The 14,559-nt window shown below is 47.9% G+C and overlaps 3 protein-coding genes across 3 annotated transcripts; 2 read left to right on the top strand and 1 right to left on the bottom strand.

Moving 5' to 3' along the window:
* Positions 1–42: 42 nt before the first annotated feature.
* On the top strand, positions 43–1,529 carry TREMEDRAFT_31565 (uncharacterized protein; the record flags this gene model as incomplete). The annotated part of the gene is made up of 5 exons (XM_007004898.1): positions 43–151; positions 203–280; positions 415–572; positions 682–909; positions 1,053–1,529. The coding sequence occupies 5 exons, from the start codon at positions 43–45 to the stop codon at positions 1,527–1,529; spliced, it is 1,050 nt and encodes a 349-aa protein (XP_007004960.1).
* A 5,241-nt stretch (positions 1,530–6,770) lies between these two features.
* Positions 6,771–10,717, bottom strand: TREMEDRAFT_62872 (uncharacterized protein; the record flags this gene model as incomplete). The annotated part of the gene is made up of 3 exons (XM_007005073.1): positions 6,771–8,238; positions 8,329–8,488; positions 8,737–10,717. The coding sequence occupies 3 exons, from the start codon at positions 10,715–10,717 to the stop codon at positions 6,771–6,773; spliced, it is 3,609 nt and encodes a 1,202-aa protein (XP_007005135.1).
* Positions 10,718–12,929: 2,212 nt separating this feature from the next.
* Positions 12,930–13,845, top strand: TREMEDRAFT_31483 (uncharacterized protein; the record flags this gene model as incomplete). The annotated part of the gene is made up of 3 exons (XM_007004885.1): positions 12,930–13,109; positions 13,157–13,241; positions 13,292–13,845. Coding segments are annotated over 3 exons (819 nt in total), but the record flags the coding sequence as incomplete, so codon positions are not given.
* Between the last annotated feature and the right edge of the window lie 714 nt (positions 13,846–14,559).

Genomic DNA, 14,559 nt, shown 5'->3' with positions numbered 1-14,559 from the left:
ATCTCGCTACGAACACTCCAGCAGCGCTGCTTTGACGTGAACATGGACCCAGGACCATCAAGACAGCCCCTCTTACCTCCTCCCCTTCAATCTGTAGTCAATGTACAAGAAGATCGTCTCTCGTTCCCGCCAGCGTCACAGGCCCAGATCTGTATGCCTGTCTACCTCCCACTCCCACTTTGCAGACGCTAACCCATAGTAGTGAGGGCTCAACAGAGGGACAGTTCTCAGATCCACCGATTGACAGAATTAGCTGCAGAGCTTCTCAGATCTTTGTTCGGTACGTCTACTCCATCTGGCATCATTCCTGACAAGGGAGCAAATCACTCCGTGTCGCACTGAAACTTTGACCATCTATCACGGCTCGGCGATGAGGTCGCTGTCATACAGTGGAGGGTGGTTGCTGATTCGTAGGAACAAGATGGCTCGCACATCGTCAGACCATCGTGGATCTCACTACTCGAGCCGTGTATCTCTTCCTCACCCTTGGTAGAGGTCAACAAACACTAGGAGAGGAATATACCGATATCGTGCCTTTTGCCTCCAAGTCACGACGATTACCTTCCCGTACGGTGAGTATATTCCTCGCAATCATAATATCCTTATCGGTCAAACGAGATACATCCAGGGTGTCTCAATTAACGGTGTCGACGAGCGGAAGGAGAGATGCTAAGACTCTAGCGGAGGATGGTCACTATTATACTACTGCTAATCCCTTCCATCCTCACCAGTCCGAGTACTATCACATACCTCAGAAACGACGATTCGAGGTGGTGCAGGACTAAGAGAAGTTTGGCGGATGTATTAGAGTCGCCGTGGGCCAGAATCGGGGCAGAGTTGCATCTCGTGGCGTTTCTCTTAAGGGGTCGGTTCTTCGACCTTGCCAGGAGACTGACAGGAATGACATATGTGAGTGCTGAACTGGAACTTCTTCGCCACTCTTGTGCACATACTGCGTCGAGAGGAAACATCTTTGTTTAACCTCGGCGGTACAATAAAGGTGGATGCTTTTGGCACAAGGAGCTAAAAGAGGACCTAAATCTGACAGGCAGATCTCCACTCTTCCTGCTCGACCCCCAGAGCAAACACCTTCCTACGAACCCCTAGGACTGCTTCTGTTGATAGCCCTTCTCAACCGTCTAATCTCTACTCGTATGCGTGCCCAATCTGACCCTATCACACCTCCACCGAACCTCGCTTTCTCATCAGTACCACTCTCCTCACTTCCCCTATCCCCCCCACTGACCCCTCCACCGAACAACGAAGTCGTCCTATTATCCGCTCGGACTAAAGACTACGATCGACCCAATACATATCTCTCTCCCTCCGCTCAAATCCTGAGCGGGAGACAATGCACTCTGTGCCTCGAGCCACGCGGAACGGGGGAAGGAAGCGGGGGAACGGTAGGAGTGACCGAGTGTGGACATGTGTTTTGCTGGGGATGTCTGGGCGGGTTGGATAAAAGAGAATGCCCTTTATGCCGCCAGGGTCTTCGGATGGAGCGGTTGGTAGCCGCTTATAATCTGTAGTGAAAGTGACCATGGGATGGGACAAAGGTTGTGTGCCGAGTAGGAGATATATGTACTCGATAGCTGCAGCCAAAAGCCATGTGTCACGTTGCCCTACGCGTGTGATTTTCCACTTTTTCCTCACAAAACAACCCGAGTTTACTCTACAAACCTGTCCGTCACTTTATCCATTACTATGCTCTTCTACTATCGCTCTTTACTCTTTGCTTGTGACTGTGAATGACCTCTTGACGACCTTCATGTCTTTACGAGATAGGTTCCAGTAGCCAATAGGAGAAGCTGACTGCTTTATCTCCGCCACTACTGTGTCGTGAAACCCGGGCTTTGGGCAGAGATCAACACCCAAACATCTTGCCTTTCTTTTACTTTGTCTTCTTCTTGTCATCTCTCCAACTTGGGTAACTCTTGCCGTCGTTGTTTCAGACAAAACGGGTATCTACAAACATCCAAGCAACTGTGTGTGATCACGTCCCATTCGGGATCGTTGTGTGTTTGACCGGCTACACCTACACACACACAACAACATACACCTCACCCTGACCTGTAACTGTCATCCCCCATTCGTCTTCGACTTTCGTTTTCACCTTCATTCCAATCTTCCTCCATCCATATCAATAACTTAGAAGCCACAGCATGGTTCGTCGGCCGTCCCTCACCATCGTATCTGCGCTGACTATCAGGCCTGCGCGTCCTCTGTGATACCTCATCCATCAATACCAGCTCGACGAAAATCCACTTCGTCCACGACCACTTCGACGAAATCATCTTGCTCTTCCCTCCGTTCTATAACAATCGAAAAATCACGTCCTGCCTCTCCTCGCGAATCTCGTCCTTCCAGCTCTGCTCAATCATACGGTCGAACATCCACCTCTTCCGGGCGTAGTAAATTCGCGTCTTATCCCGCGCCCTCTATCGACAGTACCATTTCTCCACCTTTCTCACCCTCTCGAGCTGCCCCTTACACGTCTTTTGCATCCACTGGTACCGTCCCGGTAGCATCTCAATTACCCAGCCCCATCATCCCAGACATAAGCCAAGCACCCTACGAGCCTCAAGATCCCCTCCGATCTAGAGTAGGATACGTGTCTTTCGATCAGATCCTGTCCGAAGCGGGGTTCCAACATACCCGTATAGTCACACCAGAATCGGAAAAGAGATCACGTCGAATACTCCAGTTTTCAGACACAGACGAAGGTCGAGACGGACCCCCCGACTTGCCTCACGCGGATATTGCCACCCACGTCAATTGGCATCGGTCTCACGACTTGATGCGTTACGCAGTGTACAAACATGAACGCGCGGAGGCGGAACGTATGACAAAGACTTCGCAGGATGGAGAGCAGAGCTGGGTAGGATGGAGAGATCGAATATTCGGTTTGCAAGGTCCCGAACCATCACCCAAAGGTGAGAAGAAATTCCGAGCGACAGCTAAAGCTATGCCTGATATCGGATTAGGGTTGAACAAAGGTGGAGAGGGTATCAGAAGAGTTCAGAGCAGTAATTCCATCCGATCGAGAAAAGAGGGGATGGCAGATCGCGGATCATCTGTCTCAAACATTGCCGATGATTCCGATAAGAATGTTGACGTGAAACTGAAGATGGGAGTAGTGCGTTCTGGAACTCCGGTCAGCCCAGGCATGTCGGACGATGCTAGTACTATTCGGCCATTGGGAGGGAAACACGTATTGGCAGAGTCTAGGAGCAAGGAGAATATAAATCTGAACTCGAGCAGGGAAACGCCGGTCAGGACGAGATCGGAGGAAAAAGTTAAACGTTGGGTCGTGGGAGTACAGGATTCGCCTTCTTCAAGACCACGTTCCCCACTTGGCCTGTCTGACTTCGTCTCCTCACCACAGAGATCGGATGGTTCATCGGCCATTGCGGTCAAAGGCAAAGGTTTGAGGGGACCATTAGGACCCGCACTTGATCTTGTGGAACGACCTAGTTTCCCGACGATGGAATCAAACGATTCGCAACTTACCATCAAACATTTCATCTCGAAGTCCTCTCCTTTGATTCGACTACATTCAAACGAAGATATCCACCTCTCACATGTTGACAATAGGGCCGAGCCACCTACCAAGCGTGCGACAGAGGCTAAACCCTATAATGAACTCAATGGAGAATACGTCCAAGAGGACTTGGAGGAAATATCAATGGCGGTTGATGAAGAGGATTTATGTGGGGACGGTGATGAGGATGTTTTCACCGACTTCGACAGGGACTCTTTCCGCTTACCGACAAGTGCCTCAGCGCCGACTTCAGCATTTGTTTCGCGATATGCCTGGGATGGGACGGGAGCTGTATTTTCCTCAACGCCGCCAGCATCTGGGGATACGTCCGGTGGAAATGATTCGTCCTTCGAACAGTCGATGATAGCTTACAAGAGCTACGATTCTTCTCACAGGTCAATGACGGGCGAACCTGATGGAAGTATCTCCTTCCAGGGGTCAATGGAGGATCACCCGGATAAAATTCTAAAGGAAGTGGAGATGGGTGAGATCACGGATGAAAAGCGGCCCAAGGTTCTCAAACCAGAACAATCAGAAGAAGGTTCACCTTCGTTGCGAAAGTTTAAAAGCTGGCATTTCCCACTACGATCGTCAAAGGTTGATTCATCCCCTTCTTCTCCTCTTCCTCTTCTCCCGCTCAACCTTCCACGACATGATCAAACCCATTCAAATCAGGATCGTTCAGACTTGTCTCTTTTTGACGGCCCTGCGTCATCTTCACGTTCGTCGACGCGGACCACATCCAGTCAGATCACCACCTCAAGCTTGGATCGAGGGAACCAGATATCTGGCCCTGAGTTAGAAGACGACGGATATGGCTTGGGTACCAGTTATGGCTATCAACCTATTCCTGCTGAATATGGATTGGACGTCGATGACGCGGCTTATGACGATTTGCTTCAGGAGATCAATAGTTATAAAGGTTCTTCCGACTCTACGGAATCAGAATCAGCGGATGATACTTCAGATACTGGAGCTCTGTCCCGTACAAACCCATCTGGAAGTGCCGACAGGAAACAACGCGGAACGAAGGGCGACAGGCCGGTGAATGGCAGCTCTGAGTCGGATATGGGAAACCTCACAAGAAGGGTGATGGAGAATGCAGTGGAATACGATACTTTTGATTCTCCCTCCTCTGAACATTCCCCTTTACCTCCAGTTGACGACGTTACACCTGACACCACACCGAGCAAGATTGAGCCCGTCGCGGAAGGTGACCTCCCAATCGTTCGAAAGTATGCGGATCGACCTTCCAAGTTGTTGCAGAAACATCAGTCACAACCGGCTTTGATAAAAAAGAAAACATGGGCTGATTCCCTTCGAGAAGGATTCTTCCAACTCGGGTTTCCCATGAATCCTGCTGCCCCTGCCGCGGGTCCTGGACAAGAGGCGATAATGGAAAAGGAAAGCAAGTTTAAGTTATCTGCACCAGCTGCAGCGGAAGCGAAAGTCACCATGTATCCAGTTATGTGCGATACGACCTCATCTTTCCCTACAGTGGAGAAGTTCCGACCTGAACCTATAGCTGCTCGACCACCTCGATTACATCCTGATCCTTCTGCTTCTACCTCGATCCCAGCATTGACCTCTCCTGTCCAATGTACTGTGACTTCACACCCCAACAACACGACAAGTGGAGTCTCTATCAGTTCTAGAAGTACTAGAGATACTAGCGCTTCAAGTGACAATGGCTATTCGGTCGGGATAGTCGGTAGCTCCTTATTACGCGCACGAAAATCCCTCACATCGATAACGACAGCTCTTACATCTTTCACTTCTGTCGCATCGACATCGTTAGTGGGAAAAGATACGAAAGAACAAGGAACTTTCCTCGCACCACAGAATATGTGGTATACCGACGGTAGACTTTATAGAGGATGGTTACCTTCCGAAGGACAATCAGATGAAAGTATGAGATTTGAATTAGATTCACCTCATCGTAGAAATTTAGGTTTCACCAGAGAACCTTCTGTACCAGGAGACGGATTCTTTTATCCTTCCCCTACGAAACCTTTAGATCAACTGTCAACCAATGGGAAACCAACTACAACTGAAAGAAAGTTGACTCCTAAGAGACAACAATCTATTGAAAGGTTAAAACATCAATTAACTTGGGGTGTCAAATCTTCATCCGAGGATATTCCTGAAGTACCTGTTATACCTGATCGTTTCAGAAAATCTTTCATCAAACCTTCCACACCCTCTAAAAATATCATTTCAACCACTCCCACCACATCCACTACTTCTATGCTTAAAACCTCTCATATGACCACCCCATCGAAGTCGTCCCACCCACATTCAACATCATCATATGAATACCCTTCCGAACATATATCTTCTAGTAAACCCACTTGCGCACCAGAAACACAGAAAACTCCAACTTCCAAAATGACCACTCATGGAGGTCTAACAAAGGTCCCATCGTTGGTTCTCATGTCTCCCGGAGCGTGTGAAGAGGGTAGACCGGGAAGAGAGATCGTATTGGATGGACCGGAATGGGAACCCAAAGATCCCAAAGTGCGTAAAATAAGGAAGAGGGGTTCGAAGAGAGGAGGAAGGAGAAAAGCTAAAGTGAATGGTCCGAGTGGACAGGGATTGACAGTTGAGGGATTGTGATTTTGCGTGGTATTTTTGCAAGGTTGTGAAGGAACAGATTTTAGGCGTGATGGAGAGAGAGTGGGAAGGGTAAAGGTATCAGGGGACAAGCGGGGATGTAAGAGAGGAAAAGAAGATGAGAAATGGTAAGGAACGAGATCGATTTGAAACGATTTTTTTATTGATGATTTGGACAATTCAAACATTTAGGCATTGTGATGATAATGCATTGAATTCGACCTTGACTAATATCTGACCAATATATGTACCAGAGTCCGCAATTTCTCTAGTTTTCTTGCAACACAAACAAGACAATGTGTATGCCAATCTCAATTCCTATTTGACTTTCACTGTTCAAGTATGACCAAGCATGTTGAAGTGGTAACTTACAACGAGAACCTAACATCATCCACCGAAACAAGTTCATCCTTACCATGTGGAACGATAGATTCAGAGTACGAGTGAAGTTACTTAACAAACTTATCTTATCTTGCCTGTCAAAGAGTCAATCATGATCTGTTCAAAACAAGTCCAGTAACAACTTCCATATTTGTCACTCCACCGCCGAATCAGAGTACTCGTAGAGTAATTCAGTCGTCTCTAAGAACCGATACATTAATACAACATTTACATATCACTCATCTGCACCTAATAACCATCCGACACCTTTGACCAAAGCCCTTTTCGCATGTCTTTGTACTCTTTCCGCATCACTCTCTTCTCCGAAAACATGACCTAACTTCATTCCTAAACCTATCCCATCACCATCATCCATCCCTTCTTTCTCATCTATCCCTACTCTACCTCCCACTTTACTTCCAACTCCAATTTCAAGATTATGACCTTCCGAGTCGGTTTGAGAATGATTATGACCTTCCGAGTTGGTTTGAGAATGACCAGAACCAGTACGATCCATATCGTCCCCACCTATTCTAGCCATGATGTCTCTCTCCAAACTTGGTTTTGGACTGTTCCAAGGTAAGACGAAAGTAGGTGAAGAGAATGGTGTTGGAAGATGTTTCAATGCGTCTAATGCCGTATGAACGTTTTTGATTCTTCCTCTACTCCCCCTTTCCTCGACTTCATTTCGGAATTCATCTTTCGAGATTGTCGTTGCCTGAGAAGAGGTGGTGTATCCTTTTCCAAATCTTGTACGACTGTCAGAACTTGTTTTGAGGGTCGACCTTGTTGACGTATCATCTTGGTCCATGGTGGCTTTATGAGTTGACAAAAAGGATTTCTCAACTTCTTTCCATAATTCCAACACTTGTACGATTTGTTCAGAAGGACAAAATTCTAATGTCCGACCTAAGAGTACTACACGTTTTTCCACCATTGGGGAAACTTTCGATAGTTCAAAACAGGTCTTCCAACATACTTCTTTTATATCGTCATAACCATTTTGTCTCTTCTTTGATCCGTTCTTGCTTCTCTTATCATGTGAAGACATCTGTTCTTCTATCTGAGGTGTTCTGGCGTTTTGTACATGTCGAGACGAGCCTGGTGATTTGGTATAAGGAGAAAGAGATGAGTTGATCTTCGACGATTGTGTTTCCGATAAATTAGGGGAACGTGATGGAGAAACAGAACGATGATCATGTGATTTTTTTTGAGATCGTGAATGATGATATGAACGTGAAGAAGGATACCGGTGAGTTAAATCAATCAATGTTTCACAATGTTCCCATGCGAGATCATATTCCTTTTCACGTATTGCCGCTCGAGTCAACATGCCCAAAACTTGAGCTCGAGCTATCACATCCCCTGCGTAACCCAGTTTGTCAACTAAATCTAAGATTATCTCCGGGTGATGTACCGCAGAAGATTGAGGTTTAGGTGATGAATGAGGAAACGAGGAGAGTCCAGAATGAGCATATGGAGAGTTATTAGATTGTGTAGCTGTCGATAGACCGTTTTGAACATACAAAGATGTAGAAGGCGATGTGGAAGGAGGTGAAAGGATCTGCGAAATGAAAGAAAGTCTATCAGAGGAATGTAATATTGTAAGTGGCGGGAAAGGATAGAAAGAACATAGTTTAGAAGTTGCTTCGATGAAAGAACGTTGAGATTGGATCTTTGGTGTAGTGGGTGTCACTGATAAACTTGATATTAGCGACTTTCCAAGTGTAATTCTTATCACAGTAACGGGTTGGTAAGCTCATGGGTGGGGAAAGGAGACGAATCAAACTCACCAATCATATGCTAATTTCATATTTCCCGTAGTAAGATTCCCACTTTCTGCATTTTCATAAAATTCCCTCGAAACTGTCAACACGGTTTCTTCCAGAATATGAGACGAGAGGTTGTGCTCTTGTTCCAACTTGCGGACGATCTTGCGAGCGATGTCAAATTCTGATGGTCAGTGATCAGTTCATGTCGACAACCACATGGGTCCACTCAGTCATTTGCGGATATAAAGACTTTCTCGCATTCTTAGGTGAAGCGACCAAGTAGAGAGGATTTGGTCATGCAGATCCCGCTGAATGTAAGGCAGTTCAGTGGTTGATTTACAGTAACCTCGACCAGCAGCGATGGACCTGTAGAAGGAGTTGAAGAGCAAGTGGGAAATTCAGAGAGAAAAAGAGAAGGCGAGAACTCACTCCCCGAACCCAACACCCCACCCAGGTAAACCCTCACCAACTCTTCCATCTTTAACAACCCAAAAGCTCCTTTCAATCCCCCTCCTCCCTCGTTCCCATCCTTCGGCCCAAGTCTTTTCATATCCGCCCAAACCTGTTCCCATTCCGTCATTCCCAGACCCTTTCCCATTTGACGTCTCACCAACCTTTCTGCCAAACTCCTCTGCTCTCCTTTATCTCCAGCACTCTGTAACAAATCTCTCAAATGAACTTGAACTCCCCATCTCGCTAAAACCTCCCCACTTTCCAGATGCACATCCAAAATGTCTAACGCGGCGGAAAGTGAGGCAAAAGGTAATGGTTTAAAGAACAGATACAAGTCTTTCGCACTAGGTGGTGCATCACCAACTTTGGAAGGACGTACAAAAGTAGCTATACTTTCCAACGTAGTCGCGGTCGCTTCTTTATCATCAGGGTCTGAATTTGAGATATCCCATACTGGTAAACATTCGAATATCGCGGACATGACGGTGAATGAATTTTTGAGTTGACTACCATACAGACATGCCAGGGCGAGTCTAGCGACAGTAAGATCGTTCTTGATTAACCGTTCTTGTGAAGAGAGTGTAGCTTTTGACGCTTCGAATATGGGAAGAACAAGTGGTAGTGATAAGGACAGAATGGCATCGTGTAGTTGTCTTTCGACCAGTTTGGAATCAGGATGACCTGATCTTTCTGCTCTACTATCTAATACATAAAGATATGGTAGAATCAAAGATTTGATATCGTTGACAATTGTCAATGGTGTCGAATTGGACAGATAAGCTGTGACGATTTCAGATTCATTGGAAGAACGCCAAGTCTTTAAATTCCATTGGGCTTGTTGTGCGGGAGAAAGGTGAGAGTCATATATTAATCGAGATAATAAAGATAAATCCTCGCCCAAAGCGTCTAAAGAGGGAACGGAGAGTGAAGCACCATGTTGAACCCAAGCTAGTTGAATATCGAGTAAACCGAAGTTATCCAAAGTGTCTATACGTTGGACATACCATTGAGAAAGTTGTTCCGCTGATAGTGGTCGGGCATATTTTACTATATCTTCTGAAGGTTGCCACGGTGGGTAAACATTACGAAGGACTTCCGAGAATGACGTTGACGAGCCAGAAGGAGTATGCGACTGGGAGGGAGATGGCCATGGTAATTCTATATTATCTGGTCCGATACCAGGGAGAAGACCGCTGGCTTGAAGTTCGGCAGGAGGGACCCAAGCTGGTATAGATGATATCAGAGTGAAACGGAATGGCCATAATTCGGGATGTCGTTCACATACAGTTTTGTGAGTCCTTATGGAACCTGCAGTAGCTAGAGACAATGCCGAGGTGATGAGGGGAGTTGTCAGGAAGGAATGAAGATCTATGTTTGGCAATTCAAGAATATCTTCCATCGATTCGGAACGTTCTGGTAGTCTTGATGGCTTGTCTTGTTCGAGAGAGTGACTCGAACCAGTTTCCCAAGGATCGTCAACTGCGACATCTTCCTGAACGTCCTTCTCATCTCCAGGTTCAGCCCAAGGATCTTCAATCTCCATTCCTTCATCCTGATCATTTCTCGCTACGGACGCCTTCTCTTCATTGTCCATCGGGTCCTCGAATTGCGTGTAGGTGGGATAGATAACACACCATGTCTCTAATCGTCGTCGGAGATCATCAAGAATGACCGCATTCCTCAATATCTCCTCATGTCCTTTCTCGTTCAAAACTCTCTTGACTTGTTCCACATCTGCTTGATTCCAGTTCCCACCGAAGCTCTCTGAAGAAGAACGAAGATCCTCTTCGACTTGAAGTAGATTAGATTGTGCTCGAGCCAGACCGAGTTGTATGAGAGGTAAGATATCTTGAGGGGTGTTGGAGCTGTTGTGATAGATCTCCTCGATCACCCTTCCTAGAGCCTGAGACGCTGTCAAGTCTGATAGGGACGATTCGATATCAAATAGCCTGCTCATTCTTGCGTGGATGACCCGGTCGGACGTTGGATATCCAAAAGTTGGACATGCAGAACATTCGACATGGGCTGCAGCATGCAGCTAGGAAAGGTGGGGAGATGAGAGGAACACGTGACCCTTCCTTCTATTTATTCAGTCTCCCCATTTTAGAGATGTCTCGGACCGGATGAAACGCGTGCCTGACGTTTCAGAAATTTCAACACGTGACCGGACAGCATCGGGGTCATTTAGCAGACGTTCGATCTTGAGTTATCTTTGAGAACATGTACACTAATAGCAAGGTCAGATGGAGATGGTGAAGTGGGGCATTCAACGAGTGCATAGAACAAATCATGCAGGTGGCTGAGATCATCTTGGCGTGCTTGGCGGATGCTCTTGAGCTACTCTTGATTCCCAAGTCAAGCACCCTTGGCGGATAGCTCACCGGAGGCGACTATGAAGGTATGATTGGTCACTTGGGTCTAGCTGCCTGTGTAAGTTTGTAGGCATAGCTTGTGAGCATGCATGTTGCATATCGCTCTTAGTGCCACGTTTGTGGGTCGCTTATCGACCACGCCGCCACCATCACCCGTCCTCACTTGCATGCTTGCACCGTATCACTTGTTCGATCCCCGTAAGCTCAGGTTGTACGTCATCCAAGGGTGCAAGCATGCTGCATGTTGTCATTCTACGGTCTGTTGGCCATCGGGGACAGTCTCTCGTAAGCATGGGAGCCCGGACCGGACTGGACTGGATATGCATCTGCCACACGGTCAAATCTCTATTGTTGGACGATAAAGTAAATTCAGTCGCGTCGATTTCGAAACCTTGCTATAAGGGAGAATTACCTTTTACAGTAATTTTCATTAGTAGACAGTTTGCGGTTTGAACGCGAGCGGGCTGTGTGTTTCCTCACCTAGTCGTATCAATCATTCAATGCCCTCGTTGCCATGTTGGATCTTTGATCAACACCACCAAGCTCCATTCAATCACATCCCAACATCACCCTATCACTTCTCTCATCCTCTCACTCAGTTCCCGTCCACCCATATCCATCTGCACATACGGGATTTGTCACTCAATCACAGTAGTGCCATACGAGACAAAGACGGCCAACCTTTTGGGACATCACACGGACCTCTCTTTTCACCTCACGGCATCTTCCCCATCAGCGCGTTTCATCACTCTCCCCTCCCCCCACTACACCCTTGCATCCGTCCAACCACACAGACCATCCCTCATACAGTCACGCGAAGAACATCCTTCTTATCATCAGTGTGTGCACTACAGACTCATTTTAGCATAGGTGGGAACGAGGAAAGACACAAAGTGTCAAGGGAGAGAGAGCCAACTTATTTGTTTGGTGTAGAAAGGACCTTTACGACGCCCTCCCCCCCCCCTTCTTGCCTAGAGTAACTCGAGCTCAATCCAACCTCGGTCAGTCCTTTCTCTTTACCATTCATCTCCATCCTTCTTTACCCCTACCATCCCCATATCACATGCGATCCGCTTCTTGTCAACCGCTCATCGTCCCTCGAATCATCTGTTCACTCATCTATCATCTCATCATCGTTGCTTCTGTATCACCCACCCCATCTTGTTTGAGACACGCTCAATCTAAGACGCGATCGTTTCATTTGCTCACACTCTACAGTCACCTATCAGCAGCTCGTCACCCCTTCTATCCACCTCGACAGCGTTCATGACATCCGTCCTCGCTCTATCCATGTCGGATCCCTTCGCCGCTGGCACTTCCGATTCTCATTCTCAGAGATTTCCCCACCCACTGGCCACTCCTTTGACAATGCCCACCGCAGTCCAAGCTTCCACTTCTTCTAATCTTCCAACCCGTCCACCTTCTTTCAGACCCTCGGCACCTCCTTCTCAATCATCACGTCGTCCTCCAGCCATCGTCGGACCTTCCTCTGCAGCAGACGAGTTTGGTTCACTACCTCCTCAGCCCACAAGAGCCAAGTCTTACGCGCCTCCGATGCCTGTGCCCCTCCCTGCGCCCGCCCCTTCTTTCACCAACACCCTTCACGCGTCCTCTGTCACTCACACAGCCCAATCTACCCAAGCACAGTCGTCAGCCGCAGCACAGCGTAAACGTCAATCGCACAATCCAAGCTCAACGCTACAGAACCCTTCACCGCCAAAGCAAGAGTACCTTTCGGATGAGTGGGTTTTACATCCTTCAGTGTACGCCTATCGGCAGCAGCATCCTCGAAGACCCATGGTGGGATTTGGACCTTATGTGTTGCTACATACGTTGGGCGAGGGCGAATTTGGCAAGGTCAAGCTTGGAGTTCACACCGAGTTCGGTGTGGAGGTGGCCATCAAATTGATCAGGCGTGGCAGTTTGGACGACGAAGTCAGGGCTAGTAAAGTGGAGCGAGAGATTGATGTTCTCAAAGTAAGTTTGTACATGCATAGCTACGATCAACGCGCTGATGGATGCAGACATTGCGACACCCCAATATCGTACGGATGTTCGACGTGATAGACACTGAAAAGTATATCGGTATTGTCCTTGAATTTGCCGGCGGTGAGTTATTTACATGTGGTTGAAACTCGGCACTCTTGCTGACTATTCAGGAGGCGAGCTCTTTGACCATATCCTTGCCAACCGATATTTGAAAGAGAAGGATGCTCAAAAGCTGTTCGCACAGCTCATCTCTGGAGTCGACTATCTGCACAAGAAGCACATCGTCCATCGGGATCTGAAGCTCGAAAATCTGCTCCTCGACAAGCACCGCAATATCATCATCACAGATTTTGGTTTTGCGAATCGTTTCAACCACGCGTCAGACGATCTCATGGCTACTTCTTGTGGTTCACCTTGCTATGCTGCGCCGGAACTCGTCGTCTCAGAAGGCCTGTACGTCGGGTCCGCCGTCGACATATGGTCCTGCGGTGTGATCTTGTACGCGATGTTGTCGGGATACTTACCTTACGATGACGATCCCAATAACCCCGAGGGCGACAATATCAACCTACTCTACAAATATATCATGACCACGAAACTCAACTTTCCCGATCACATCTCTCCCCTTGCCCGACATCTCTTACAAATGATGCTCGTCCCCAATCCAGAACATCGGTGTACCGTTCAGGAGATTATGGTTCACCCTTGGCTCTCGGCCCACGCCGACGAGTTGGGCAAAACGGTGGAGGAGCAGGAAACCATCTTCCAAGAGAATATGCACAAGAAGAGTCAGGCTGCCAAGAGGGAGTTGAATCAAAGACAGTCGCTCCAGAGGGACGCCAAGCAAGCTCGTACCGCCCTCATGCGAAGTCACAGCAGCGCTCCCGGGACTGGGGTTACTGCTTCAGCCTTGGATGAACGAAGACGTCAACGACCATACACCGCCATGGCAGGCGCATCTACCATTCCTCTTCATCTCGACAATGCCGGACGCACACCACCTCTCATGGCAATCGCCGCAGAAGCTTCGACTTCCACCGTCAATGCCCCCGCATCTGTCACGACACATGGCACGGTACCAATGCCGAGCGTCAGCATGACGCCTGCAGCGATCGCGGCCTCCTTTCCTGTCGACCCTCGAACTCGTTCTCATTCCATGGCACCTGCACTCGTGCAAACTTATTCAGATCGAACTACAATCAGTAGTAAAGCCGTGGAGAACGAGTCCGCCCGCGTCAGTCCCGCCCTCGAAGCTCAAGTCATCCCACCACAAGCACCCGAAATGGTCGATGAAAAGAGCAAGGTGCCCATGTCGGCTAATATCAACCGACACACTATCCAGGTGGAATACGATCTTGACGCGTCGTACGAACGCGTCAATGAGGCGATGGACGCTCGAAAGACTCACTCCGTTGAAGATGCTAGACCTACTCCCATC

The sequence above is a fragment of the Tremella mesenterica genome (assembly GCF_000271645.1).
Source record: "Tremella mesenterica DSM 1558 unplaced genomic scaffold TREMEscaffold_6, whole genome shotgun sequence".
In the NCBI taxonomy this organism is placed as follows: Eukaryota; Fungi; Basidiomycota; class Tremellomycetes; order Tremellales; family Tremellaceae; genus Tremella; species Tremella mesenterica.
This window is presented reverse-complemented; position numbering and strand designations above follow the sequence as displayed.